The 27,474-nt window shown below is 38.2% G+C and overlaps 1 protein-coding gene across 17 annotated transcripts in view; it reads left to right on the top strand.

Annotated features, from left to right (window-relative positions):
* Window positions 1–27,474, top strand: part of CLASP1 (cytoplasmic linker associated protein 1) — a 153,681-nt gene that overhangs the window by 104,000 nt on the left and 22,207 nt on the right. For 7 of the 17 annotated variants that reach the window (XM_085228444.1, XM_085228451.1, XM_085228450.1 and 4 more), the window contains 9 exons: window positions 1,503–1,526; window positions 2,439–2,683; window positions 5,559–5,622; window positions 6,815–6,978; window positions 7,859–7,937; window positions 8,965–9,108; window positions 15,362–15,457; window positions 19,270–19,413; window positions 20,411–20,517. In XM_085228444.1, the coding sequence (XP_085084570.1) occupies window positions 1,503–1,526; window positions 2,439–2,683; window positions 5,559–5,622; window positions 6,815–6,978; window positions 7,859–7,937; window positions 8,965–9,108; window positions 15,362–15,457; window positions 19,270–19,413; window positions 20,411–20,517 (1,067 nt within the window). The remainder of the gene's footprint in view (window positions 1–1,502; window positions 1,527–2,438; window positions 2,684–5,558; window positions 5,623–6,814; window positions 6,979–7,858; window positions 7,938–8,964; window positions 9,109–15,361; window positions 15,458–19,269; window positions 19,414–20,410; window positions 20,518–27,474) is intronic. The other 10 variants (XM_085228458.1, XM_085228457.1, XM_085228456.1 and 7 more) reach the window with 3 other exon arrangements.

Raw genomic sequence — 27,474 nt, 5'->3', positions numbered from 1 at the left:
ATTCAATCATCATGTAGCTCACCTCACCTCCATTTCTAGAGTATTATTAGAGTACTCCTAGAAAAAAAAATATATACATATATATTTTTAAATAATTTCTCATGAATCATACTGAGTTAGGACAGTATATAATGGTGCTGTTGCATTTAGTGGGCATTTTCATTACCAAATTCAGCAGATCATGAGCCAATTTTTGCTCCCAGCACCTCAAATTTGCCACCATAGTAGTTCACAGCATACTTATAGGTGATAGTTTGCCTGTGTAAATGAAATCATGCTGTATCCCTGAATGTGAGCTGTGAACACTGGTTACTTGACGGAGGTGGAGAGGGTAGCAGTGGTGTTCCAGTTCACTGTTGATCACTTAAGATTTCTTGGTGTGACTTCAGCTTAGACTTAGGAGTTCACTTCTAAATATTTCACTCTTTTAAACTAAGTAACTTTATGCTGGAATCTTAAAATCTTATTTAAAGAGTTAAACATTTAAAAGGGAAATCTGTAAGTCTAGGTGGAAAGTATTTCAGGTACCTTGATTGGTGTAAGATGATCAATCTGAATTTGTATGACTTTAATGGATGTAATGTGATCTTGTTGTCCCTTCTTTCTCACCTCCTCTGTTCTTTTTTTTTTTTTAGTTGCTTCCTCTTGACAAGCAATTTACAAACTCTGGGCTCATTTTGAAAGATTAGTGTGATGCCAGCTTTTACACAGCAACCTTGTTCTCAAACAAGTGTTCTTTTTCCTGTAGTAAGAAAAAAAAAAAAACAAACTGCTATAGAGATGGCTTTAGCCAAGTTTAAACAAAACTCAGTGGGTCATTCTGTAACCTTTGCTCCATGCGTATAATTCTCATTGGATCCACTGCTTCTGTCTGAGAGCTGAACTTGGCCTAAGAACACAGTCTATATTGTGAATCAGTGCTTGGATCTGTCAGGAAAGCTCAAAGGGTAATGGAGTCTTTGGTGTGAAGGCCTTGAAGTCATGGGCGCCAACTTGTCTTTAAAGAAGTTAAGCTTCAAAAAAAATAAAATAAAATTCTAAGAACTATGTGTTGAAAGAAAACCTGGTTAAGTGAAGTTGATTAAATGTGTTGTACTGTAGATAGTGGTTTCCTGACATCAGAATCTCTTTAAGACTTGAGAAATCAAAAGCTACTGCGAATGTGTGGAGAAAAATCACCACCAAAAACTGCTATCTTCCAGAAACAGCATTTCTGAGAAGCAGGCAGAGGCACTGCAGATATAGATGTCATCAAAAACATAACAGATGATTTCGCTTCCAAAATCTCTAATAGAAAGTGTAAGATATACAAGTTCAGCTGATAGGAAATAAAGCCAGGTATTATCATACCCACTTTTGCTTTGCATAAACTGTTGTGTTTTTTTAATTTGCTAAGATGCATTTGCTATACATTTGTGTTGCAAAAACAAAAACCCTACATAAGCTTCTGACATAATTCTCTATGCTTTTTCCCACCCTTCAATATTTTCCTGCCTCTACAGCTGTTAGGAGACTCCAGGAGCAAGGTACTAGTGCTTTCTTGACTTTTTATTTCTACTTTCAACTTTCCCTACCCTATTGCTAACACCCATAATACCGCACTTGAGTTAATTTCTTCACTTCAAAGAAAAACTATTGGCTTCACAAGTCTGAGAACTGCAGGACTGGGCTCTGGAAGGAATTCTGTATCAAATATTTTAGAATTTAGGCAATCTTTTCTGACACATTGTCTTATTTTGTTCTGTTAAAATTCATTTAAAAGTTTATTTTGTAGTACACAATTTGTAGAGCTATCAAAATTATTGTAATATCCTTTTCTGTAAGGACTGAGGTTGTCAAGGATGTGCTTGCTCCATTTATCCCATGCTATGGGAATTAGTGGGATTTGATTACTCATTGCCTTTAGGAACCTCTCTAAATAAATAAATAAATGTTAAAAAAAAAAAAAATCAGCTCAAACTAACAGAAATTAGACTGTTCTGTATCCCATTGCATTTCTAGAGTTGCTCCATTATCAATATCAAAGTGGCTATACGTGCCAGCACAGATTCCTACAGTTCTTTCTTCCTTCTCTTTATTTTTTCTTGAAATAGAGACTATTTCACCACAGAACATGTAACAATGGAACTGACTATTATTTACAATAAAACTTAGGATTTCACTGTTATAGCTAATTCCACTGGGCATAAGTATTGAGCTTTCATGCTGGGAAAGGCAGGTCCTGCTCTCCCTAGCCACTCATGCTCATTGAAATCAATGAGATATATCTCACTCTGCTGAGAGAGACAAGCAGGCAGTGCTTAGTGATGTCTTTTAAAACATGTCATTATAACAACAGCATTAATCTTCCTTGATTAATGATTATGGGTAGAACACTTTTCTTTTACAAGTGATGTCACCGTATATAATTTATTCAGTCTCAGTTTCCCCTTTCCCAGAAAAAGCCAGTGAGAAGAAGATATGAACCCTATGGGATGTACTCTGATGATGACGCTAACAGTGATGCATCAAGCGCTTGCTCCGAGCGCTCCTATGGTTCCAGGAACGGAGGCATTCCACACTATCTGCGGCAGACCGAAGATGTGGCCGAGGTCCTGAACCACTGTGCCAGCTCCAACTGGTCTGAAAGGAAGGAGGGCCTCATAGGTCTCCAGAACTTATTGAAAAGCCAGCGGACACTGAGGTGACCCTCATAGCTCTTGTAGTATTGGTCATTCACGGGAGATGGCTCTTGTTGGAAGTCAGTAATATGTACTTCCCTCATGTACACAGATAGCTTTGTCTCCACAATGTGGGACTTAATTACTTTCAGAAGAGACTCTGCTGTCATCACTATTGTTTGTGTGAAATTTTTAGTAATAACATAGATAGTACTTAAGCACACCATCTTGTTGCAGCACAGTGAGATTTCCCACAGCGATGGTAATGAAAATGCGTTCCAAGGGTGGTACCATTTTTACGCTGGTCCATTTGAGCCTTCAGTACTTTTTTTTCTCTGCGTCTTAGAAACAAACGCTGACTGCGTTTATTCTAAAAACTCAGGGTGTGTGTGTTTCAAAAAGATGAGATCAAATGATGTGCCCTGTGTTGGGTATACTTTGACTCTTTGTGGAGGCTGTGTTAGGCATAATTACTCATGACTCTTTCTAACATCAAGTATAATTATTTGTAACTCTTGAAAAATATCAAAAGCCTGAGCGTCCTATAAATGGTGTAATTTGTAATATAGAGGGAGTTTAATAAGGCAATGAAGTAGATGTGCCAACTCTGAGATTGTGTGCTAGGAGAGAGATGTTTTCCCCTTGTTGAAAGCCAAATAAACTCTTCCAACACCCTTAACATGTCACACATAAAACCAGATCTTATGATTACACAACAATCGTGGGGAAGCTTCACATGGCCACGTGTCACATTAACTATAGAGTAAATCACATTCACTGACTCCTGTGCCACAGGCTTTTTGCCATTGGTTTATGGTGAATGTATTTGGAAATAAGTTGTCTCTTCTGACTCCTTTGAAGATAGCATTTACTAATAGCCATGACATTTTTATTTTCATGTTATGAATATTATGAAGTTAAATTATGGCTAGATATATAAGTGGTTGTTGTATAGTTTAGTTCCTACCTGCTTGTATTTGTGTAGTTGTGTTGCTGACTTAAAGTGTTGTCAGTCCTCATCAACAGTCTGGATAAATAGGTACTGACAGCTACCCTGGGAAGGTCATCCTCTTGCCATCATAAAAATACTCAGCACTTCACATGATATGTTGCAATTCTGAGGTGGGAAGTGCTACAGGTTCTTAATATGGTGGAGTCCCTAGGTCAGCAATGGCTTTTTATGTAGCCCATTTACAAATATTTTAAAAGATTCTTCCCACGTGAATGATGTCATTTTTCTTTCTCTATTTTAGCAAATTTTCTAGGAAAACTCTGACACCTAACATACTTCTATGAAAAGTTTGGGTGAGATTTTGATTTTCCCACAGGTGTGTGAGGATTATCACCATGGCTTTGAATGCCATGGGTGAATGTTTCAAGGTAGGAAGTGCTGAGAAGATTGGGGTGCCAGACTATTTGCCCCCATAGTAACTTTTAGCAGAGGTGCTGCTGTTTTCATTCCTGCTGGTTGCAATATACAAACAGTACTGATGTCAGTAGTCTCTTGAGCTAGCAAGTTTCCTTGGCTCTGATTCTGAATAGTTTATAAACTTTACCCAGAAAGTACACCCTTGCAGAGGTTGTTCTTTTAAAAAATAAAAATAAAAAAAAAAATTGACACTGGTTTTAGTTCTTTAGATTATATTTCCTCTTTCAGCTTGTTTTTGGTCTGCTCACACCTTAGTTCAGGATTGTTCTGGTGCCTGTACTAGTGATCAGATTTCTTCATCCTGCTCTCACGGCATCATGAAAAACGTCATCAAGGCCATTAGTATAAGGGGAAAGCCTGTCTTCTAATGAAACCTGGTATCTTCTGTTCAGGCATAACAACTTTAATATAAAACAATAATGTTAATATGTTTTCTTTAGTATTCCGAATGGAAAGACATCTAATCTTACATTAGTGGTGAATTGCATATCCAGAAAGATGTGCATGCAAAGTGGTATGGAACTTAATATTCCTCATTGTTTCCTACAGCTTCATGTGGCTGGGCTCCCCAGTAAGGTTGTCTGAATGACACGGGACCAACAAATCTGATAAGGACACATGGCCTTCCACTGCTTGTCAGTCTGTTTCTTGCACTGTCACCTTGGGACAGCAAGATTCTGGAAAAACAGATTGCCTACATGTGCGATTTCCACATAACCCTTGCACACAAATAAATTTCATTAGAGTAATAAATAGAGCTTTATTCAGAAAACAGCAATCTGCATTAAGTCAAGAGAATGTTTTGAGACAATGCAGTCTCATCCTGAATGAAGCTGTCAGCCTTCTTTGGCATCATTACAAGTACTTTTTTCTCTATATCCAACTCATAGGCAGACTGTTGTCTGCGCTGTTTTAAAGCTTAAACAAACAGATCTAGTGAAAAAAAATCTCGTGTTTCTTACAAGCTAACATAAAGCAATTATAGACTACTGGCAAATTCTGGCTGTATATATAACGCAACGTAGAATTTGTCTTTATGGAAAGGGGTACCTGTAATCGTGATCTAAATGGCTGTTGCCTTAGCAATTGGTGTGCATTTTAGTTGTTGCTCTGGTTTCATAGTAATTGCAAAAAATATCTAATTGCATCCATAGTATGCAGGAAATGTTACCCAATAATCGCTCTGTTTTCATTAACATGATAAACAAACAAAACTTTTACACTCTTTGACATGTTAGAGCAAAACTAGAACTTGTGTTTTTCAGTATACTGTAAATTAAAAGCTTTGGCACCATGAGCTGGAATGCCAGTCAAGGCTTTGCCTAGAGATATATAGGTGTTTTCAGAAGTGTGACTTAAGAATGTTTAAAAGAAAACTAGATCTCTTTCAGGTGGCACTGTTTTAGCTTTTTTTTTTTTGTCAACAGGAGATGTAGCATTAATATTGTTTTTTTTATTATGCATTCTAGCCGAGTGGAATTAAAAAGGCTGTGTGAAATATTTACTCGCATGTTTGCTGACCCTCACAGCAAGGTAAGATCACAAAGACTGTGTCATTCTCTTGAATTACCATGTGTCTACATTTGTATATTCTTCAAAGATGAATATTTTGTATTTCTACCCCTGCCATCTGCTGGGAGAAGCTGGCATTTATAAACCTCAAATGTGTTTTACCATGAAAGTATGGATCCCAGCCTGTCTGCTGACGCTAGGAACTGGTTACCTCGTGCTTCCCAAGAAACTGAATGCCTTCTGGCTGTCAACTCCTCAAGTAATTGTAGTCTGGACCAGCTGGCCAACAGGTCACATGTAGTGTGACAGTTCCTACCTGTAAGGTGTTAATGTTTTGACTCTCAAAAATTCAGTCCCTTGTAGAAAAGGCATAGATATAGTTATCTGTTTGCAAATATTTCCAATGTATAAATAAGGTGATGGCTTATTACGTGCTTAACCAAAGTATGTTCTTCATGACAGTGATTCTCTCTCTTTCACTGCTTTTATAGAATTATTGCCAAAAACTAATCAGTTTGAAGTGCAAATTACAATCACAAAATTGCTACAGTATAACTGAAGTCAGACTTTAGTCCTTTATTGCAAAATCAGGGATTTTTCTATCCTGCCCCTGCTGTAACTAAACACTGCTTGGGACAGCATATAGGACCAGAATCTCAGAGGTTAGAATAAACTGGGGGAAGTTAGGAAAAAAACTTGGAATGGGTTGGAGAACGTTATACAACAATATAAAATCATCAAGTTATCTTGACTTGTTGACTTTAAGGGTATTGTTTTTCATGAGCTGAATCTGATGCAAGGTATATAATGTTTTTAATAACTAGTGAGGAGGTATTTTGTATTGAGAAAATGTAAACTTGGTATGAATACATCTTTAATGTTGACAAACTGCATTTGAACAATCATGTTTGATCACTGTGTGCTAACAAGTTGTTTGTTTTGTTGCATGGCCTGCTTTGCTGTGGAATTCACAACAGAGAGTAAGTGTATTCTGTTCCTCTTCCTTCATTTGTTTCATGTGGTATTTTAATACTGCACATTATATATGTCTGTCTGATTTTTATTTTTCAAAGCAGTGAGGTCACTAAAATCATCCATTCATAAAACTGTCTGTAACAATAATTCTGAAACTTGGGTTTTTAAAACTCTCCACTTTGATTAGTTTTTATTTGAGGCACAGCCTTCCTCCTTGTGACGCTTGTTTTGCTTATAGGTCTTCAGCATGTTTCTGGAAACCCTTGTTGATTTCATCATCATTCACAAAGATGACTTGCAGGATTGGCTTTTTGTTCTCCTGACACAGTTGCTGAAGAAAATGGGAGCAGATTTGCTGGGATCTGTGCAGGCGAAAGTTCAGAAAGCTCTGGATGTCACCAGGTAGAGTACTTAAATGGCAACGCTGTGCAGGTTTTTACACAGTTACAGGAAGGCACGTGATGGGTGTCTTAGAAACCCAGCGGTACCGTGTATTTTAAGGCCTCAATCCTGAGGAACACCAGCATAAATGAGAACAAAACTATGTCACAACACCTAAAGCACGTTTCAGTTACGTTAGTTTGCATTTTTTGGTCTGTATGTGTTTGGACATCAGTTTTCATTTTTATTAAAAACAATTCCTTTACATGTTCATTATACAAATGATACTTTAACACAAAGTTCAAATTCAAATGTGTTTGAATGACAGATAATGTCAGGGATAAGACTTTGAATGCAACTGCTCTTTACACACCAATTCTGTAGTCCCTGTCCTCATCAAAGGACCTCCAGCACAGGACATAGTTACAACGAAGTTCAGCTTGCTTTGGAAAAGAGTAACTTTAAAGCAAACAAACAAAATAGTAGTAGTAGTAGTTATCCAGGAGAAAATGGGAAGGAGAAGAGAAATGAAAGCCAGATATGAACTCTAAGGGAAAGAGGAACCAGTTTTCCTATTAGAGATGAGGCAAAAAGAAAAGAAAAAAAGAAAAAAAGCACAGCCTGAAATGAAGATGGCCAGGTATACCAAAAACTGGTGAAGTGTACAGAAGGCAGAGTGACAGTGTATAGTGGATATTGATTTAACAGTGTTTAGCTTGTAGTGAAATAATAATCAGTTGTTTCTTAAACTTGGGGTTTTCTGAATGGTTGATGATAAACTGCAGAACAAAAGTGTGATAGATGCTGAACTTGGCTATGTACCTTCTTATATATATATAGTTAATTCAGTCTTGGGAGTGTATGTTGCATCACATTTGTGCCTTGGTTTTTCTTTGGACAGGGATTCTTTTCCATTTGATCAACAATTTAACATTTTGATGAGGTTTATTGTGGATCAGACCCAAACACCAAACCTCAAGGTCAGTATCAAACCTTTTCAATGAAGCGTAAGCGTGGTCATCTTAGTTTACCTTGTCAGGTATAATGAAAATACAGTTTGTGACAAGATGACTAATTGTCAGCACCTGATGCTACTAAAAATATCAGCAGCTTTGATTAAATTTTTTGCAGTAATTTGCATACCTTGTTAAAGAAGAAACATAGTTTCCAGAAACCTGACTCCTACTTCCTCAGATGACTTTTGTTAATACTGAGGTCTGTATTTTTTTAAATATCGAAAGCTATAGAGATAGCCATGGTGGGATTTAGAAAAGAGTTGTTTTTTTTTTTTTACTTCGGCAGGAGTTGGCTATCAGTATACTTCTGAAAATCCTACTCTCTAGTTCTCTATATTAATAAATCTAAATTTTTGAAAAATAAGGCTTTCTGACTTGTCATAAATCAATAAATGTTGGGCTTTAGGCACACTAAAAAGTATTAAACATTGAAAATTCTTCCTCATCCTGATGGGAAGGAACATGCCTGTGCAGAACAACAGGGACCAGGGTCCCTCTGGACAGTGACGGGGTTGAAAATGCTTGTTGTACAGAACCCATAGAATCCATGTAGAATTTGGAGAAGATGCAGAGCTTTCTGGTAATGATTCCTTTTAAGAGAGTATTGCTGTGCAGATTGTTTTTCAGGAGGCTGCTGTTTCAAGGCTATGGGAACACCATAAACTCTGGAAATCATATGAAACTGCAGCACTTTAAAATGTCCCATACTGTTGGAAACAGTGTGGTGGAGTACTCACATGCTCACACTAATGCACAAGCAGGCATGGACATATTTTGAGCCTATTCTGATGGACCATTCCACACAAAATTTTTCTTGTGTAGGAAGTTGTATTTGGTTTTGATAACTGACATAGAGATGCAGCAGGGGAATGTATTTTTTTTTTCCCCAGTGTGACACAGGTCTTGTCAAGCTGTAACAATATCTGTTTATTATAGAATAATTCTACTTTTGCTAGCTTGTGGGATTAATGGGTTCCTTTTCACTTCTCAGGTGAAAGTAGCTATCCTGAAATATATTGAGTCCTTGGCAAGACAGATGGATCCGACGGACTTTGTGAACTCTAGCGAGACAAGACTTGCTGTGTCTAGAATTATAACTTGGACAACAGAACCAAAGAGCTCAGATGTGAGAAAGGTAATCCAGAATAATGAAGTATTTGCAGTCCTTATTCTTCCAAAAAAGGAAAAACAAAAACAACAAAGAGCCCCCCAGAAGTTAACTGATCATAGAGGTAATTAAAAATTAGTTAGATTTTTACATACCTTAACTTCCAAACTGAATTGCCAATTCAGTAGACTCAGCCATGTAACTTTAGCTACTATTACTGTGTAGAAAGGGAAGAGTTTGAAAATAGGCTTTTTATTGAGCAATCTGAAAATATCTGTAGGTTCTTGTTTATTTGCTTGCTTTGTAGACTCAAATGAAATCTGCACAACTTTTGTTTTGCAATATTGTTAAAAGAAAGTAAACAAATCAGTAAACTGCCAAGGGCTCTCAGCTTTTTTCTTTTAAGAACTGCATATTTTTCTCAACCTGGAAAAATAATGGCACATTTAGGTCAGACCTAGATAATGCAGTTAACTTCTTCTTTTTCTTGCTATAGATGCAAGTGCCAAGTAAGCTAAAATGGAGCAGATAGTGATACTCATCTCTCCCAAGAGAAAAGTGAAACTTCATTTTAGGTACCTGGCATCTGTAACACAGTTTAAAATTACCTTCAATTCCCAGCCCAGATGTAGGAATAGAATCACAGAATCACCAAGATTGGAAAAGACCTTCAAGATCATCCAGTCCAACCATCCACCTATCACCAACAGTACTCACTAAACCATGTCCCTCAACACAAAATCCAAATGTTCCTTGAACACCTCCAGGGTCAGTGACTCCACCACCTCCCTGGGCAGCCCATTCCAGTGCCTGACCACTCTTTCAGAAAAGTTAGTATTTCCTAATGTCCAGCCTAAATCTCCCCTGGCAATTCCAGTAGGAGTTGTAGGCTTTGAAATGTTCCTGAGTTTAATTTAAAAAAAATCCCAAACAACTGTAATGATATCAGAATATAAAAACTGTATGAAGTTTTTATGCTCTACATGCACTTAGTACTGATTTAATGCTAGAATAGTATTATTTTATAACTTTGAAAATAAAATTATTTTTGTTGATTATTCAATTCTAATGAAATGATCACCGAGTATCAAAGGTGCTGAAGCTGCAATCTCATAGCTCACCCAAGAATTCAGAGAAAGTTTTTGAGTGCAAGCTGTTTGCTTTCTGGTACACTTGACTGTACGTCTCATCTGCTTTTAGAAGACTTTTTTGCAGGGTTTACTTGCACTAGCATGACTGAAATTTGTTTCAAGGTAGTCCAGCTCAGAAAATAAAGTGGCTCTAAGTCCTGGAATTAAATCTGGAATGTGTATTTCTATTTTGATAGTTTTGTATATGAAGTCAGAATTAAAAGGGAAGAGACTGCTTTTGTTCAAGTAAACCCCAAGCAGTTTACTCTGGTAGTTGCAGGCAAGAGGGAGCTGTAAACTAACTAGAGTGATACTTTGGAAAGTAAATTTCTGCATATTGCTCAGTGGAAGAAATATTCCACCATTAGGGGTCATCATTGCTGCATGAAAAATTGAGTAAAGAGTGTCTCTGCAGCAGCTGAAATTTTGGATGTCAGCTGTGAATCTGTGGGATGTGGAGTGTGTGTGTTCACAGTGCAGTGATGTGGGGTGTGTGTGTTCACAGTGCAGTGACTGTCTTGTCTGCCTCAAAGACCTGCAGCAAGCTCTACCTGAGTGGGACCTGGGCAAGTGCCTGGAAGTGATATGAGATGCCCAAATCTAAATTCTCTTTATGAAATCTGCGTGTGACTTAGGTTTGTCTTTGCCTGTAGCTTTTTAATTATGGTGCAGTTAAGCTAACTTAGGGTACTAAAAAGAAATGCACAGGTGATCTTTATTACATCATACAGTTACTGCACTATGATTTTATTAAGAACATAGTGCAAACTACAGGCTTTAGAAGAAACAATGCGGCGAAGGATTTATAAGTGATCATTGGCCATAATCTCTGTCATGACTGTAGTTAACACACTAATAAATTCATTATGCAGTAACAAACTGGATTATCAAGGACCAACCCAGGCAGGTGAAACGTTCTGAAGAACATTCAAAAAAAGAAAAGTCCTCCACTTTTGAAGACTATAACCGCAGCAAAAAGTACCACTTTTTATATAAAGAAGATTCATTTAGGGATGGATCATAACTTTTTTTCCTTGTGGAAGGTATCGCTACAGAAAACTTACAAGGTTTGAAGTTCTCTAAATGCAGAGCAGGCTGTGCAATTGAAACTCTTGTCAAAATGTAAGGAGGCAGCAGTTGAGTTTATGGAGTAGGAGGGACAATTCAGACTCCAAACGATTAGGTGCTGCAAGAGGTGTGTAACAGATGTAAAAGAAGGCACTTTTTCAGTTGAATCTGGCTTTGAGATAATCCTTGAAATTGACTCAACTCTTACAAATGCTCAGGAGCAAACAGTTGTGGAGGTCCCAACCCCATGGTGTTAAGGCACCAGAGAAAATTAGAACAATAAGTGGCATCTAGTCCAAAGACCTTTTTTAACTGAACAGTACATATTCTATTAATAAAACCTTGCATATTCTTATGATGACTACTTAAGCACACTTAATGAGCCAACTTAACCTGTCTGACTTGAACTCCAGATCATGTTTTATAATGAATGAAATCATAAAGAAACAAAGTCAGAGGAAATGCTGTTGTGCAAAAGTCAGCTTGTTCTTGTATGGAACAATAACCTCTGTTATCACACAAAAAAACTATGATGTACTTTGTGGAAAGCAGCATTAATATTGACCAGAAGTTATGATCCCCTCTCAGGGTAGAAACCATTTAAGCTGTTGACAGTAGCAATGAATGTATGGTCAGAATTACTGTCAGGAATTATGTTTAAAATGAGGTGATCTGCAATGTGCTATGGGTAAATATTTGTTTTGTTTTAAAGATTGTTAATGCTTCTCTGGATGATTACCTTGCATTAAAGTTAAGATTTACTTCCTGCAAACAGTAGTAGAAGAAAGGTGAAATACATTTGTCCTTTGTGCTGAACAAAAGGTAGAAGCAGCTCATGCTGCATTGCATGGGAAACTGAGATGCAGTTCAAGTGTTGCCCTTCTCTGCATGTTCAGCTGAATCCTGCTTTTTCCCCAAGCAAGGATGCACCACTGGGTATGGCATAGAAAAAAAAACAACTCAAAATGGTGACGTTGGTAGTAATGGATGGTCTGAGGACATTGTCAGGAACCCACCATGCGTCCACTAATGTTGCTGGTGAAGTTATTGTACATTCTTTACGTAGGTGAAATTCTGAGTTGGAGTAACGTTATTGGACTTTGTGTGGGAAAATACTTTGTTCTTGGAGAAGAGCCCATCAGTTTAAGAATGGAAATTAAATTGAGGTCTCTAATTGGACTCTGGCTGATTAATTGAGGGATTGTTTCTGAGTTATACCAGAAGATGAGGACGATTTTAGAGAAGAAGCTGCAGGACAACAAATTATTCATATGCTCAAACAGCCAATGAAGATAAAATTTATTTCTTTAACTAGTAGTCCTCAATATCATTTCTCAAGAAATATTGGTATTATCACTTTAAAAAGGAAATGATGTCTAAAACATGGAGAAAGTCTTAGATAGCATAGATCATTTAGATGCTGCTGCGATGTCTGCACCAGGACCAGCAGTAGACTGGCAAACGCTGCTAAGGGAGTGAAATTGGACTCCTTTGCAGCTTGATGTCATGAAGCCTCTAAAGCCTCTGCTGGAGCTGTAATCTTTTAGTGGTGTCAAGCAGTTCTGAGACAGAAGTTTGTGTGAAAGCATGCCCAAAGCCTCCCATTGAGCTCAAATGGCATCATTTGCCCTTACTGTTGGGCAGTAAATACAGCTGGCTGTGGCCTGTTACAGTAATAGTGACACAAAGGGCATTTGCAGGAATGCTTTTGAATGGCAAATCATTTCAGTATTCCCCAGTGGGCTGGGCCTTGCCTTTCTTGTTTGGAGAGCTCTCCAAAATTCTTGCAATATTCTTACAGCATGTAATGTCTCACTGACCCCCACGAGTAGCTGATTTACCAGAGAGCATGAGACCTTAAGCTTATGGAGGGACTGTGCCCATATGCTGAGTTCAGCCTTTTTGTCAAAGGATGTTCCTAAAGAAGTCAAAGTAGATCTCAATGCAAAAAGGAGCTTCGTTCAGGCATTTTAATAGTTGGTGTTAGGAAAAATAGAGTAATGCATTGTAAGTGCTGCTTGGTGGACTTCAGTGTTTACTTGACTTAATGCTGTTAGAACAGAAAGGATCTTGGTGTCCTAACTATGTTTCCAAAACAGTAGCCCTCATTTCGTTTGTTTTGAATTTGATGCTACAAAGCTATGAGAACCCAAATATTTTTAGTTTACTTAGTGTAAGGCAAATTGTTTTTCCAAGCATCAGTTGCCAGAAAATCATCACATGCTTTGTTGAAAACATGGTATCAGGAGTAGGATTCCCTAGAGTGAATCTCTTGGATTTTTACAGCTTCATTAGCATCTTTTGAGCTGGAAGCAGTTTTAGTATGAGTAGTTATCTTTTCTCAGCTTGCTTCAAACAATAAGAGCCTACTGTCTGATAGTAGGAGATAAGAAATTGCTTCATAGGATGTGTATACTCATGCTTATATTATGTGTCTGGGCATAACATGTTTGTGTACATGCCACGTATATAGAAATACATGCACACCTGCATAGTTATAAGTGACAGGTCTGTTTGGAAAACCAGAATTTGAAACTTCTTGCAGCTTAAAGGGCGTGTATTTGTTGCAAACAGAACTTCAGAAACTTTTCTTCCTCCTTAACTTAGATGTGGGAATCTACCCCTCGGAGTTCAGATTTGCATCATGCCAGACTTACTTTAACAGTTTCTCAAATCTGTTTCTGCTCCACATTATGTGGAGCAAAGATAATCAGGGTAGCCTTCAAAAGCCTGACTTCTGGGATAGCATCTGGCTCTGCAGAAGTCATGAACATTTTTGTCAAAGTCTTTGCTATGACCACGTGACAAAAGGGAACATAAGGAATCTTAATCTATTATAGATCTGTAATCAGAATGTAATGATTCAGTGCTGTGCAGTTTTATCTGGCATCTATTTGAGATGTCTTTGACACATGTAACGCAACCATCCATGACTTGCAAAAACTTCTCATGTATAAAATACTCTATAAAACAATAGCAATGTGGACTTAGTCTGTATATGAATTCTATATGTAAATCTGATTAAAAACAATTTCTTCCTTTTTAGGATGCAGATGTAAAGAGCATATTCTAATATAAATCGTGGGAAAATTGAGTTATGTACGAATTGATGAAGCCATTGTGTCATAGTACTGTATCAGTGATGTGGATGTCTATATTCATCTGATTATAGTCTCACAAAAGAACAAGGAGGAGGTTTGGTTTGGCAGATAGCTTGTTTGTTTAGTGCCAGCTAACACTTAACTGTCTGCTGGAAAATACACAGAATAACACTTGTTCAGAGCCTGTAAACACTCTCCGTGGATGTGAATTAACTCAGCATCAGCTCTGCTCATCGGAGAATTGAAACATTGTCCTGTGCCAGTGTGTGCTAATGCAAGCTGCTTAATGTGTCACTGATGCCTCCCCATCTCTGTGGATCTGTACTGGATCTGCAGTTTTGTATAATTCCCAGGGACATGAGAGAGTGTTTCTCTGTTCCAGTCTGCCTTAAATTATTAATGCATTTGCCTTAGACTAGATGGTGAAATTAATAATGCATATAGAGTGTAATTATAATTGTCAGAAGTTGGCTTTGGAACTTCCCCAGACCAATCACATCATAAAAGGCATCTGTAGCTAATGATGGTCTATTAGACAAATGACCAAACTGGAGTCAGGAGCTTGCAAGTTCTCAGCTGTTTCTTCCTCTTTTTCCTCCTCCTGACAGATACATCCACAAGGATAGGTGTGGGCAGATGCCAGCTTGTTGCCATCTCAGTCCAGTTTTGTTGGGGCTCTGCACCTCAGGTGGTTGTGGAGGTCATCAGGAAGCTGCCAAAACAAAGCCTCACAGGAGCACTGAGGGATGATATGTATGGATGGGAGTTGTGGCTGAATTTAATTTTTCAGCCAGTGCTGCCCTCTGCTGAAAGGAATGTTTTTTTGGTTGAATCAAATATTAATGCTTTTTGCATTTTCAAATAAGGCAAGCCACTGATTAAACTCATCTGCAAAAAGATAGCATGCGTACTGTTTAGATGGTTTAGTAGAAACCTGTGCCTTCTCTTAATAATACCACCTTTCCTGTTTGTCAAACCCAGACCATGCATAGTTGGGTAGGTGAGGATTTGCCAGCTAGGACAACTACAGCTTCCTCAGGGCCCGGTGAAGGAAACTTGGAAGAAAAATGTAAACAGGTAGACTAAAAGCTGTGTGCACTAATCACACTAATCTTGTTTGCAGTTGCCACTGTCTAGCTGTGTAAAGAGGCCTTGACTGGAGGCCTGAAAAAAGTGTCTGTGTGTGAAATAATTTTTGGCTTTCTGCTTTTGTTAACCCGTTTTTGTGTCTCAGAAACAGAGTTTGGGGTTCTCTCCATTTATGGAGGCCACAATGTCGTGAGCTCATCACCACTGTAGGTTTGAGTAACTTGAAAACTGTTTTCAGGTAGTTCAGGCAGGTAGCTGCTTATTCTGCTTGGTTGTTAGCAGACCAGCTGCAGCAGCAATCACCAGGCACTGGTATTAAGTTTAGGCCACTGACTGTATTTTTCCCTTAATGTTTCTCCAGTTAGCCCGATCTTTTTGCTTAATGAGTCCAAATTTCTTCAAAGAGTCTTTAATGTTTCAACTGATTTGCGGAGGTTACTAGATTCTGATAAACAAATCAAAAAACCACCCCCATCAAGTTGCTAAAGCACTTGTGTCCATTGAGCAGCTGGCAGTTAGACAGCATGACTTCTGCGTTGGCATAAGTATGAAATCTGGGGAGCTGTTGCCAGCTGGTGGAACCTGATCCCCTGCTGCATTGTTCTAAGGAAAATAACAAAGTTACATAAGCAGCCCTTCGCAAATGATTCGGCAAGCTGACATGGAGCCAGACCCCCTCACTAGCACAGACAGGCTCTGAATTGACTGGAGTTTCTCTAGCTCAAGCTAGCAGAGAACTGCCTGCTTAAGATTAGGTCATCTATACAGTCTATGTTATTTGTCACTGATAGAAGATGGATTAGCATTCCACACTAATGGTATGGAGGTACAAAGGCAGAGGAAAATTCTTCTAATTATATATCATCAGGCACACGTGCTGCATGGAGGATATTGTGTACAGAAATTTGTTTTTATCCACCTCTTTAGTAAAGTAATGAAACAAGCACCAAGATTTTTGGAAATAACCAGTGGTTATAAAAACATTCTATAGTCTGTCAGAGGTTGAAAATCCACAGATTTTAAAGCTCAAAAGTATTAGTTAGGGAAAAAAAATCCTTTGACTAAGTATATACTGGATGAGGACTACTTAAAAGCAACACAGCCAAGATTAACCCACATAACTCTAGTGCTGCTTTTGAGAGCTTTGCTGGAGCATCACTCAGGCTGTAAGTAATACTTGGCTTTTTTTCAAAAAATTGTAGACTGTAGGTCTGCTTTCTTTTGGGCCACATAAGAGTACCAGCATTGTGAGCTGCTGCTCAATCCTCCATTCAAAGCCCAGTGACCTACTTGCAGGCAATAACAAAGCTGCTGAAGAGCACAGTGTACACAAAATATTGGCAGACGAGCAAACATTTCTAAAAACAAACTGTAGTTTGTGCAAAGAGGGAGTGTGGACAGAGTTCTGCTTTCATTAAAGTCAGCACAAAAAAACTAAAAGGAAACTGAAGTGATTTCAGGGAGCCAGTACTTCTTCCAGATACTCCTGCAGTACAGCAGCTGAGCTACCAATGTTCAGCTGTAAGTTTCAGGTAATGCTGTGCTTCAGAGTGAAGCCTCAGGGTGTCACATAGTCCCTGATGGAGCTTTGGTGAAGGTTTTGCTCAGAGATGAGATGCGGTTGTACCTCTGGCATACAACAAGAAAGATAACTTCAGAAATAACATGCTGGAGTGCACATACTTTTGTGCCTTTTTTGCTGTTTTTACACAGGAGTTTTCCAAGGATGGTCTTTTTTTAACCCATCGATGAGAGATGTGTGGAACCAAAGGTATCTTGAATCCTTTCCTGCCTCTTTGTACCTTGGGCAGCACCCGACTGCTAGAATATCTCCAGATATTCTAGTTTTTGAACAATCTTTAAACCTGGGAGCCTTCTCGATTAGTTTTCCTGTTTTTCTGATCCTTGTGAACATGTGATCTGCTTGTTCTGACACAGAAGATCTGCATGTCCATTTCCTAACAGTCCAGGATGTGCATGACATTCACAAGTGGGAATGTACTTTGGCATGACTTGTCACTTTGCATTCAACATGCTGATCTAAGATCTTGTTTGTAGTAATATTTTCATTACAGAAACTTGTTGGATCAAAACTTGACAGAAATACAGATGCCTGTTGGATACCTTGCAAACTTCATGACAGAGTTGCCCAAAACTCAGGCCAAAGGACAGTTGAGTCTGGAGCTAAGAAAAGTGGGGAAAAATTATCTCCCAGCTTCTCGTCCTTAGAATTAAGTGTGAAGTAAATAATGACATGCTGTGTTTCTGTTCAAGTCAATGGGATTTTGGTAGAATGCATAAAGATCTGTATGAAATGAAGAGTCTGAAGACCTGTTCATTGCGGTCCATGAAAAGAAAGCCCATTGGGTGTTGTGTGCCTCAGTTTCTTTGTTGGCTATATGAAAAGGATATTAATTAACCTCGAAATCTACAGGTGGAAAATGTTTTTTTTATAAGTAAAGCTGTGTTATTGCAAATTGACCAGATGAGTAAAAGGATCAGTGTAGCTCAAACTTCAATTTGCATACTGAAACAATGAGGTACTTAGATGCTTCTCCACCCTGAAAAGGGTTTCTGTGTACCCAAATTCATCATCTGATAATGGATTCCACTTCACAGGGAACTGCAGATACACTTAATTATTATCACATCTTTATAGATGCATTATTTACTAAAAGCTCCTTTTTCTTTGAGTTGATGAGAACAATGAATGTACAGTTGTTACCACAATAGTGAATTATATTTTTGTCCTCTTTACAATTATTTTTCATTCTTAGGAAGTCTTGGAAAATTCCCAAAAGGGAAGACAGAAGTGTCTGCTCTTCCTAAGCATGTATGCGGTTCCAAAATAAAAACTCACATAGCTTCATTTCTTTGTTAATCTAAACTACTGCTTTTGTATCCAGATAAGTATTCTGGAGATTGGTATGTAGCCACTGACACCAGCTGGAGAAGATGGTGCTGCAAATAAATCAGATGTTGCTTTATTTTGACTGTTCTTGGAATGCGTTTTTATGTTGTATCTTCATATCTTCTCAATATAGTGTACATTTACTAGTGGAGTTAGTGGAGAACTTGTTCTGGCAGTCTTCCAGGTAAATAGGCTAAAACGTTTTCCAGTGAAAATGGTCAGTTGTTTTGTTTTACTTACTGAATTCAGGGAATCTGGTTGGGTTTAACCTGTACAAGTATTAGGGAAAGATTCTTCTCACCATCCTGGTAGGTCTTCCAGTTGAGCCAGAAGCTTGAGCTGCTGGAACAGCCACAGCAGTGAAGCAGGAAGAAGTGAGAAAGCAGGAGCAGGGATTGTCTGATGAAACAAATTTATTGGATCCTTAAGAGGAGGAGAGGCTGTGTGGGAAAGGGACTAGTTTTTTTTTTTTTTTTTTTTTTTTCACTCGAAGGTAGGAAGTATGGGAATGACAAATTGCAGTCCCAGATTCTTCATTGTCTGAACTCTTGGTTTTTGGTTCTTGAAATTTTTTGCAGTAACTTTTCAATGGAAGCATGTGCTGGAAGGGAGAATAGTTAGATTTTCTCACTTGCTTGAGATAGTACACCTGAGTACACTGTGCAGATCTGAGAAATGGCATAAATGTAAAGGCATAAATAAATGTATTGTAAACTTGAGCTAAGAAGGTGTAACTCTAACAGTAATTCCTTGTGACGCACTGCAAGTTATGTGTCAGAAGCTGAACATGGGAATCTTCTGAAGTGAAAGTTGTGTAATTTGCCATAAGAATTGTTACCAACAAATTGTGTACTTGAAGTAGAAACTAACATTATTTTCTTCTTTTCAGGCAGCACAAATAGTCCTGATTTCTCTCTTTGAACTGAACACTCCCGAGTTTACCATGTTACTTGGTGCCTTGCCAAAAACATTCCAGGATGGTGCTACCAAGCTGCTGCACAACCACCTCAAGAACTCCAGTAACACCAGTGTGGTGAGAGGCCCATGTTCTTGCAGACAGCAGAGCCTCAAAAACTGCAGCTCGTTGAAAAGCTATTGCAGATATCTAATAGCATGCACTAGCAGTAGCTGTTGGCAGAGGCTTCTGTTTGATGTTATTACTTTAATGAGTCTGTTAAAACAAATAATTCAGTTATTTTTAATATAGTGTTTGCATATATAATTTGAGAGAATGTTAGCGGATAATTACTGTGCTTCCGAACATTTTTTTCCCCTCAGCAACAAAGAGTTTTTAGGGGTGTGGGTTTTTTGCCTTTTTTTTTTTTTTTTTTTGCATGGAAATCTTGTGAAGTTTGCTGGAATTTGAACCCTCTCATCTTTGCCCTTCCATAGGGACGATAGACCTTTGTGTAAACTCAAATTGCAGCATTAGGTTTCCAAGGGGAAGGACTGGATTCTCTAGTCCCTTCCATCTCGTTTATCTTCCTCTTCTGTGGAGTGAGTCAGATTTGGGAATGGTTTCTACTCATTTTTCCTGTGGTGTAAATTATTATGCAGGCCAGTGGAAAAATAAGTTAATTGATTGTGCTTGTTAAGATCACAAGCAATCAGAATGCTTTAGACAATGTGTAAAATAGCTGCATAATTAAGTTACTAAATTGACAGAGTAATGGTCTGCATGTTCTGAAGCTGAAAAAATAGCATCTGAGAAACTGGGTAGTTTGGTGAATTTGATAAACCATTTTCTGGCAGTATTTGCAGGCCATACATGCTGCAAGTTAAAACTGCTGGTTCTGTGAATAGTAGAGAGGTACGTGTGTGCTTCTTCATCCTCTGAGCACAGTATTGTTAAGAATACCTTACTGACTACATGAACTATGGCTGCGGATTTTTGGGTCAAGAGCAAGAGTAAAAACTGCACCAAGCCTGTCTAGCACAAAGGCAGCGTTTGAAGCTGTTGCTGCTGTTGTGTACTCCTGTCCTTGTGTTGCAACATGTTGCTAATCCCCGTTTTCCTGTTTCTGTGCCAGGGTTCCCCCAGCAATACTCTTGGTAGGACTCCCTCTCGGCACTCCAGCAGCAGAACCAGCCCCTTGACTTCACCTACCAACTGTTCTCATGGTGGGCTGTCTCCAAGGTAATGTGGCAGGTTGATTAAACCACTTAAATGTTAAAGGATTTCAACACTGAACATGCATAATGCAAAATATGACTCACTTTGAAAACAAACGAGTGATCAGAAGTTTACAGTAAACTGTTCCAAAGGAGCAGGCTTCAAACATGATAGTACATGGTTGGTGATTGACTTCATTGTTTGAGTCCTCATGTTGATCTGCGTAATCTCAATGTCTGTTCTCATATTAATTCTTTCATAACCAGGCCTTCTCCAGAATCACATTTGTGGATTTAATAAAGGTAATACTAAATGGCAGCATTAGTGATGAGGTGATGTGTAGGTTGCAAATATCACAAAGTATGTAAGACTTTCAAGTCAAGGATTTCAGTTGTCTGGTTTTTGGGTGTGCTGTTATGTTCAGTAATTTATTTGACTATTGCAGTGCTTGCACTGCAGAGGGAAATGCTGAACTTCCCCCGTTCCTCTTTTATGCTTTGCGAGGATGCAAAATACAAGTCATGACTGTATGTCAGTGCTGAGCACCTCACATCTCCTCCCTCTTTGGTCACCAGCAGAATAGCATCCTGATCCTTTGGGCAGTATGTCTGTTGCAATCAGGTGTCTTACTGAAGCTGCAGGTGCTACCCTAGAATATATTAGTCCTCTCCAAAACCTTTTATTCTGTAAACATGAACACCTGCGTGCTGAGAATATGGGTTTTTTGGTTGTTTTTTTTTTGGTACCAGAAAAACTTAGAGCAGAGGTGATATGGATTTAAACAGCGTGCTCTGGGACCTTAGAAATATGGGAAGTATTAAGTTGTTACCTGGTCATGCTTTGATGATTCATGCTGGGAAAGCTTAAATGCCCTGCCTCATTATGAGAAGTCACTTTGCTGTGGCTGAAGTAGAAACAAAAGGAAACATACTGGGCAAGGATGGCAATTCATAGTCCAGTTTAGTAATTTACACTGAAATCTGTTAATCAGCCCTGTCATGACTTGCTAAACAGTATCCATAGGGGATGCTTAGCACTTGACTTCCATGTGTCAGAAAAACACAGGTTGTTTGCTTTTAATGATGTAGTTAGACTATTCCAGCAGTGTATGGGGAGGACATAAAGTTTCCTGAGGAAATTCTGTGTATCTGAATAAATCTTTGTAATCCTAAATCTGATGTAATCCAAAACCAGACTGAAAGTTTGCAAGTCAAGGTTGAGTTGCCTATTATTATGAGGCTTTTCAACAATGGTTTCATTAAGAAATTAAGTTATAGAGTTTCAGGGGAATGGTTCCAATAATGTTGCTTCCTTTTCTACTAGCTTGAGTATTGTTGCTCTCCTGATTGATTATGTCACTGGAATTACAAATAGATTATATCTCCTGATGATTATGTTGAAACTTTGCGAGTCACATTTGTATGTGGCATCTTTTTTCTAAATTTATGATCTTTTGCCATGCTTTTTGGGTTTTGCCACTGTGGCAAGACTTGTTTTTGCCTCTTCACTCACTGTTATTCTGTTTAGCTTTATGTTTTTATTGATGTCAGGTTATATGTATCAAGATGCAGATTAAAGCTTTCATCATCTCCTCAATTTAGTGTTGTTCTTTTCAAGCCTTTGGGGGTTAGCAACTGGAGAGTTTATTACATGGGGTATGTTCTGAAGGAATGGTTAGAGAGGATATTAATTCTAGAACGTTGTGCCATTAAGTTGTGAAGACCAAAATGTTACTGGTATAGTGATCCAGGAATGTCTTTTCAAAATCAAGAATTCCATAGAAAATCAAAGGAACTATTGAAGTTGTTGACCCCAAAGTTTAGGTGTCTTTTCAATTAATGTGTCTTGATTTGTTGCTGGATTTAGTTAAGACTACATAATAATAATTGTTCAGTGGTAGGTGAAGGTGGAAGCTGCTTTAAAAGCCATTTAAACTAATCAAGGAGAGCTTTCACCTTTTTTGTAACCTGTGGGCAATAGCAATAGCTGCAGACTTTTACCACTTGTAGAAAAGGCGGTGGCAAGTGTTACAAATCAGTGGCAGTAGTTCATGACATTGTGCTGGATTGCATCACTGTGTCTTGTGCAGCACACTTTGAGGTCATGACTTACTGAACAAGGGAGAACTTAGTTCTGTTTTTGGAAATGATATGGTTGTTCTTTAAGAAAAAAAGGTCTTGGAAGATGTGCTGATTAACAGATGTCGTGAGTAGGATATGTTGTGGTATACCAGTATGATGTTGGTATAGATGTTTCTATGTCATCTTTCCGTTATAAGCACTTGTGGTTTGCAATTCAGCTTACGGTGTAAAATGTGACTTTTCTGACTACAAACTTGAAGAACTAGCAGACCCAAGTCATTCCGTTAGCAATCTAAAAGGATGAAGTTACTGCTGTTTCTCTGTATAGCCCTTCTTTGAACTAGGTTTTGATCATACCTTCTACAGGACCCATTCCCAAAGTGTAGCAAGGTTGTCTGTGCTGTAGACAACAGGTGTACTGTTGCCTGCTTGCCCTGTCCATGCCTCTGCCTTGTATAGGCAACATGAGTGCAGTCCAGTTGAGAGATTATCTCCAATTCTTAGTACCAGCATTGGCTTGAAGATTTTATTTTCCTTTGAACTTTCTCTTGATACACAGATTGGAAGAGTTGTATTTAGAGCCACGTGTATTTTTGGGGCTTGGATATTTAATCTTCCATGTAGAAAGGATAGTTTGGATTGCCTAGAAATATATATGTATATTAGTTAGTGTCTTCAGAAGGTTAACATGGGGCTTTGGACAGAGCCCTTCCTTATGCTTTCATTTGCTCCATCCTGTTTTGCTTTCGTAATGACTAGAATATATCCACCGCATGTGCGAGTTGTTTCTGCAATTGTACCTACTTTTGTTGTCCAGATGGTTTTTTGGGAGGGAAGTTAGGGAGCAAGAGAGATCTTTCTGGAGAAGAAAAGAAAAGAAGACACTTAGGAAAGCTGAAATGATAGGGAAAAAAAAACATATTTCTGAGTAAGAATAATGAATGTTTCCTGGGCAATGCACAGGTGAATGGCTTGTGTTTATGCTGGATGGAGAAAATTGCAGATTTAGTGATGTAGTACAAGAGGAAAAATACTAAGCTAAGAATTCCTCCAGTGCGTGAATGCTATTTTGAATAAAAAAACGTCCTCTGTGAGCTAAGATGTCACATGCAGGTTGTGAATTTTCACTTACAATCCATTAGGAATATTTGAAGGAATTATATCAAATGGATAGATTTGCCTTTACTAGCAGCCCAGAAACTTGTGCATAGTTAAAAGAAAAAAAAGCTGATAGTTTTATTTGGTCTTGAAAGCTTTATATACTTTTTCACTGAAAATAAAAAATACCATTAAAATAAACTTTAATGACATCTATATTAAGTTGAGCAAGGCAGGACATGGAAAAAGAATTAAAATAGACCACCCACCTTATACAAAAAAGACAAGCCTGCATTGTTCAATGGCCCATTTGCAGGTAGGTGTGATTTTGAGCTGTGAGATTTCTATTCAGCATTCTGAATGTCTGGTGCATTTCTGTAGTAGTTGAGTGTAATAGCTATGGTTTTGTTTGCTGATTAACACATGAATTTGACGTCACACTTCAGATAAGTTTTCAACTGGCATTGCTGCTGTTTGTGCTGAAGCAACTCTCAACCTGTTTGCCACATCTGATCTTGTAGCATCTTTCACTTATGTATACTCGTGACTTTCTGAGACAAGTATGCTTAATTTTAATAGAAACAAACTGGCATGCTGAATATTCCACGAGCTCAAACATTTGTATTGTTTAGAAGATGATTTTGATAATTCCTGTGACACAAAGGGAACAAGGCAAAAGTAAAAACTAAACTCAGACAAATTTGGTTGCCTTGATCAAAGGTGCAGTGCCAGATGGTAACCAAGAGGCCCCTGTAGAGGTTTCAAGAGAAATACGAACTGAGTTTGAGGCTGGGTTTCATTCAGTCTTTCCAGGTTGTCTGCAGAGACAAACAAGCCCCCCCTGACACATCTGTGCTCTAGACTGATTTTCTTTTATTTCATGAAGTTCAGTTTCAGCTCTCCTATCTTTCAGGAAATTCTGTTGCTTGCAAATACCTGCATAGAATTTGGATACAGATGTTTGGTCAGGGATTGTTCTCTTAAAGCATTTTAAGTGTTGTTTGTAGAGACTATATCTATTTATGCAATTTAAGAGAGACTATTTTTGTGTGAGCCATATCTTTATGATAGGAAAAAAAGTGAAAATAAAGGCCAAAGCAATGATTTTAAGGGGCTCAGTGGAGTATTCTTGTTTAATTTCGTTTCTATTAATTTTTTTTCTCTCTTCAAGGCAGCATGACAGCACTAAGCCACTCAGATTATAGTTTCTTTTTTTTTTCTCCCTCTCCTTTCTCTGTTTTTCTCTTTCGTTTCTCTGATCACTGCAGTCGGTTCTGGGGTTGGAGTGCAGATGGGCTGTCGAAGCACCCCCCTCCCCTTTCTCAGCCTAACTCCATCCCCACCGCTCCTTCCCACAAGACTTTCAGACGCTCTTATTCTCCCAGGTAACAAGCTACCTGTTAAACCAACTTGTCTGAGATGTCACAGTACTATTTACCTTTCATACTTTATAATTTGCTCAAGCATAGGAAATGATTTCCAAAAGCTTCAATTGAAAAAGAAATTGGGATGATGTTAGTTCTCAGACTGGGGAGATGAATCAGCCACTTGCCCTCTTTGTGAGGGAGATGTGGCATGCCAGTGGAAAAACAAAGTGAATTCTTCCAAATTAATTTCTCCCTGCTGGGTTTCCTGAATGCAGAACACAGTTGTTGAGCACTTTCTGTATGCACTTGTTGTGATAGTGATTTCCCATCTGCAGTAGTATCTGATGGCCAGTGAGGGTGGTGTGTATGTGATTCACCAGCTGTTTTCCCGATGATTGTGGAACATCTTGGAACCGTGTAGTATTGAAATTAATTGTATTATGTGCCCTTCCCACAACATTTAAGGGATTGACAGTTAATTTTGATCACTGTTCCTCCTCTTGTACACTCACATTTTATTTCTGTCTGTTTGTAGATATTGAACTTCTGTACAAAACTAAAACTGCATACTTGTTTTGATCAAAAACCAAATTTAATTTGCCAGATGTCTGTTAGATTACTTGGATTATTATGAAGTTTAAACCCTATCAGCAGGCTTTCTGTGGATGTGATTTATTTGGACTTAAATGTGAATCTCACTTGAGGAAGGGCTATATCATCTTCCCTCAAAGAAGGAAATTCCTAACTGGAAGCTGTTGAAGCAAAACCAAACAGTTCTTGGAAATCTGAAAATCTGGGAGTCTCTGACAACTGAGATAGAAAATAGAATCACATATTCTGCATCCCTGTGAATACCAGAAGATGTAAAACATGAAATCAATATTCAGGTTCTAGGACCATCTGAGAAATCTGTGGAAGAGATTAATGTTAATTTGGACTGGGGCAGGGGGGTTATGCTAGTTGAGAACAATTTTTTTCCTCCTTTCATTAGTCAGCATCGAGGTTTGGAATAATTCCAGCCCAGAGCATGAAAGTGCAAGAAACCCTAACTGTGTACTGCTTGAGGATGCTCAACTGTTACTTACACATAGTTTGGATTGGAAAATGAATAAAAGTTCATGAAAATAAAGTCTTTTATGACAGACAGCCAAATTTTATTTTTATAAGCTTGTGGAGGGCTGTATTGCATCAGTGCGGTGGAAGATGGAAAATAATGCTGTGACATCCCTAAACACTGCTCATCTCTACTCCTATATCATCCTGTGACTTTCCTCTAGTTTTTTTGATTGGTTGCTTTTTTTTGTGCTGTTTTTTTTTTTCCCTCAAAGGTGGGTTTAGCTTCATTTTATTTTATTTTCTCCATCACGTTGTCTGTGAATTATTCCAGCACACATACTGTCAGTAGATATGTGTGTTTACATGTAAAGTTTTGTCACAACCATAATGTGATTTCTTACACTAGCTTACTCTTGACATATGAAATCACTGGATTCTCTAGGTTTTAGTAAAAGGTGGTTTTGTGTTTTGAAAAACACCTCAGTTTTAGTGGTTCTTTGTTCATAAATAGTTGCAGTCATTTTGCACTGCAGAATATGTGCATTGATCTGTTCTTTGGGAGCAGCATTGGTCAAAATTCATTCCTGAGGAAAGAAACCAAGATTTGGGCAGATTTAGTGTCAGTATATCTGGGACTATTTGTCAATTTCTTTTTTTTCTTAATTTTTTCTCCACGGATTTCATTGTGTGACCTTTGGTAAGTCATTTCATCTCTTAGTGTGAGTACGCAGTTACGATCAATATATACTGTCTAGAAAGGCTCTTCCATTGCTCACTTGAAGAAGCTTGTAAGATGTATGGATTAATCATGCTTGAACGCAAGACTAATACTTTCAAGATGGTATGAAGCAAAGATTGTCTTCTCTATTACTGATACTTACAAAGAATTTTAAAATGTGTTTACTTTTCTGGGGAGTCTGGAAAGCAGTGATGTCATTCAATTATCTGGAAGATCCTAAATACTCTTTCTTTTATAGGTTTATGCACAGCTTTTGTTTCCTGGTTTAGATCTGTTGTTTCAGTGACTTTTTCTTTTTAGCCAGGCCTGGCTGGATGGACACCATTTAAAGTCAGAGAGCTATGCTTTGTTTTCTTTGCCAGAATGCATTGTGCTGGTGTTTGTATGCCTGCAGGGTGATAGCGTTGCTTGGAGCCAGGGATTATGACTATTTTCAGTGTGTTAATCCCAAAAGATTTGGACAACACAAAATTTATCCTTTGTCTGAAGTTCTCAAGGTTCTTCCAGAGAAGTGGTAGTTCCAGATAGTGAACATCCTACTTCTAGTTGTACTGACAATAATGACTGTGTACCAAGGATTCAAAAGAGACTTTCTATTTTTACTGTATTATTTTTCTTACCACATGACAAGCAATTGTTC

This window comes from Meleagris gallopavo, chromosome 7 (genome assembly GCF_905368555.1).
Source record: "Meleagris gallopavo chromosome 7, MGAL_WU_HG_1.1, whole genome shotgun sequence".
NCBI lineage: Eukaryota > Metazoa > Chordata > Aves > Galliformes > Phasianidae > Meleagris > Meleagris gallopavo.
The sequence above is the reverse complement of the archived record's forward strand: the minus strand, read 5'-3'. Positions and strand labels throughout refer to the sequence as shown.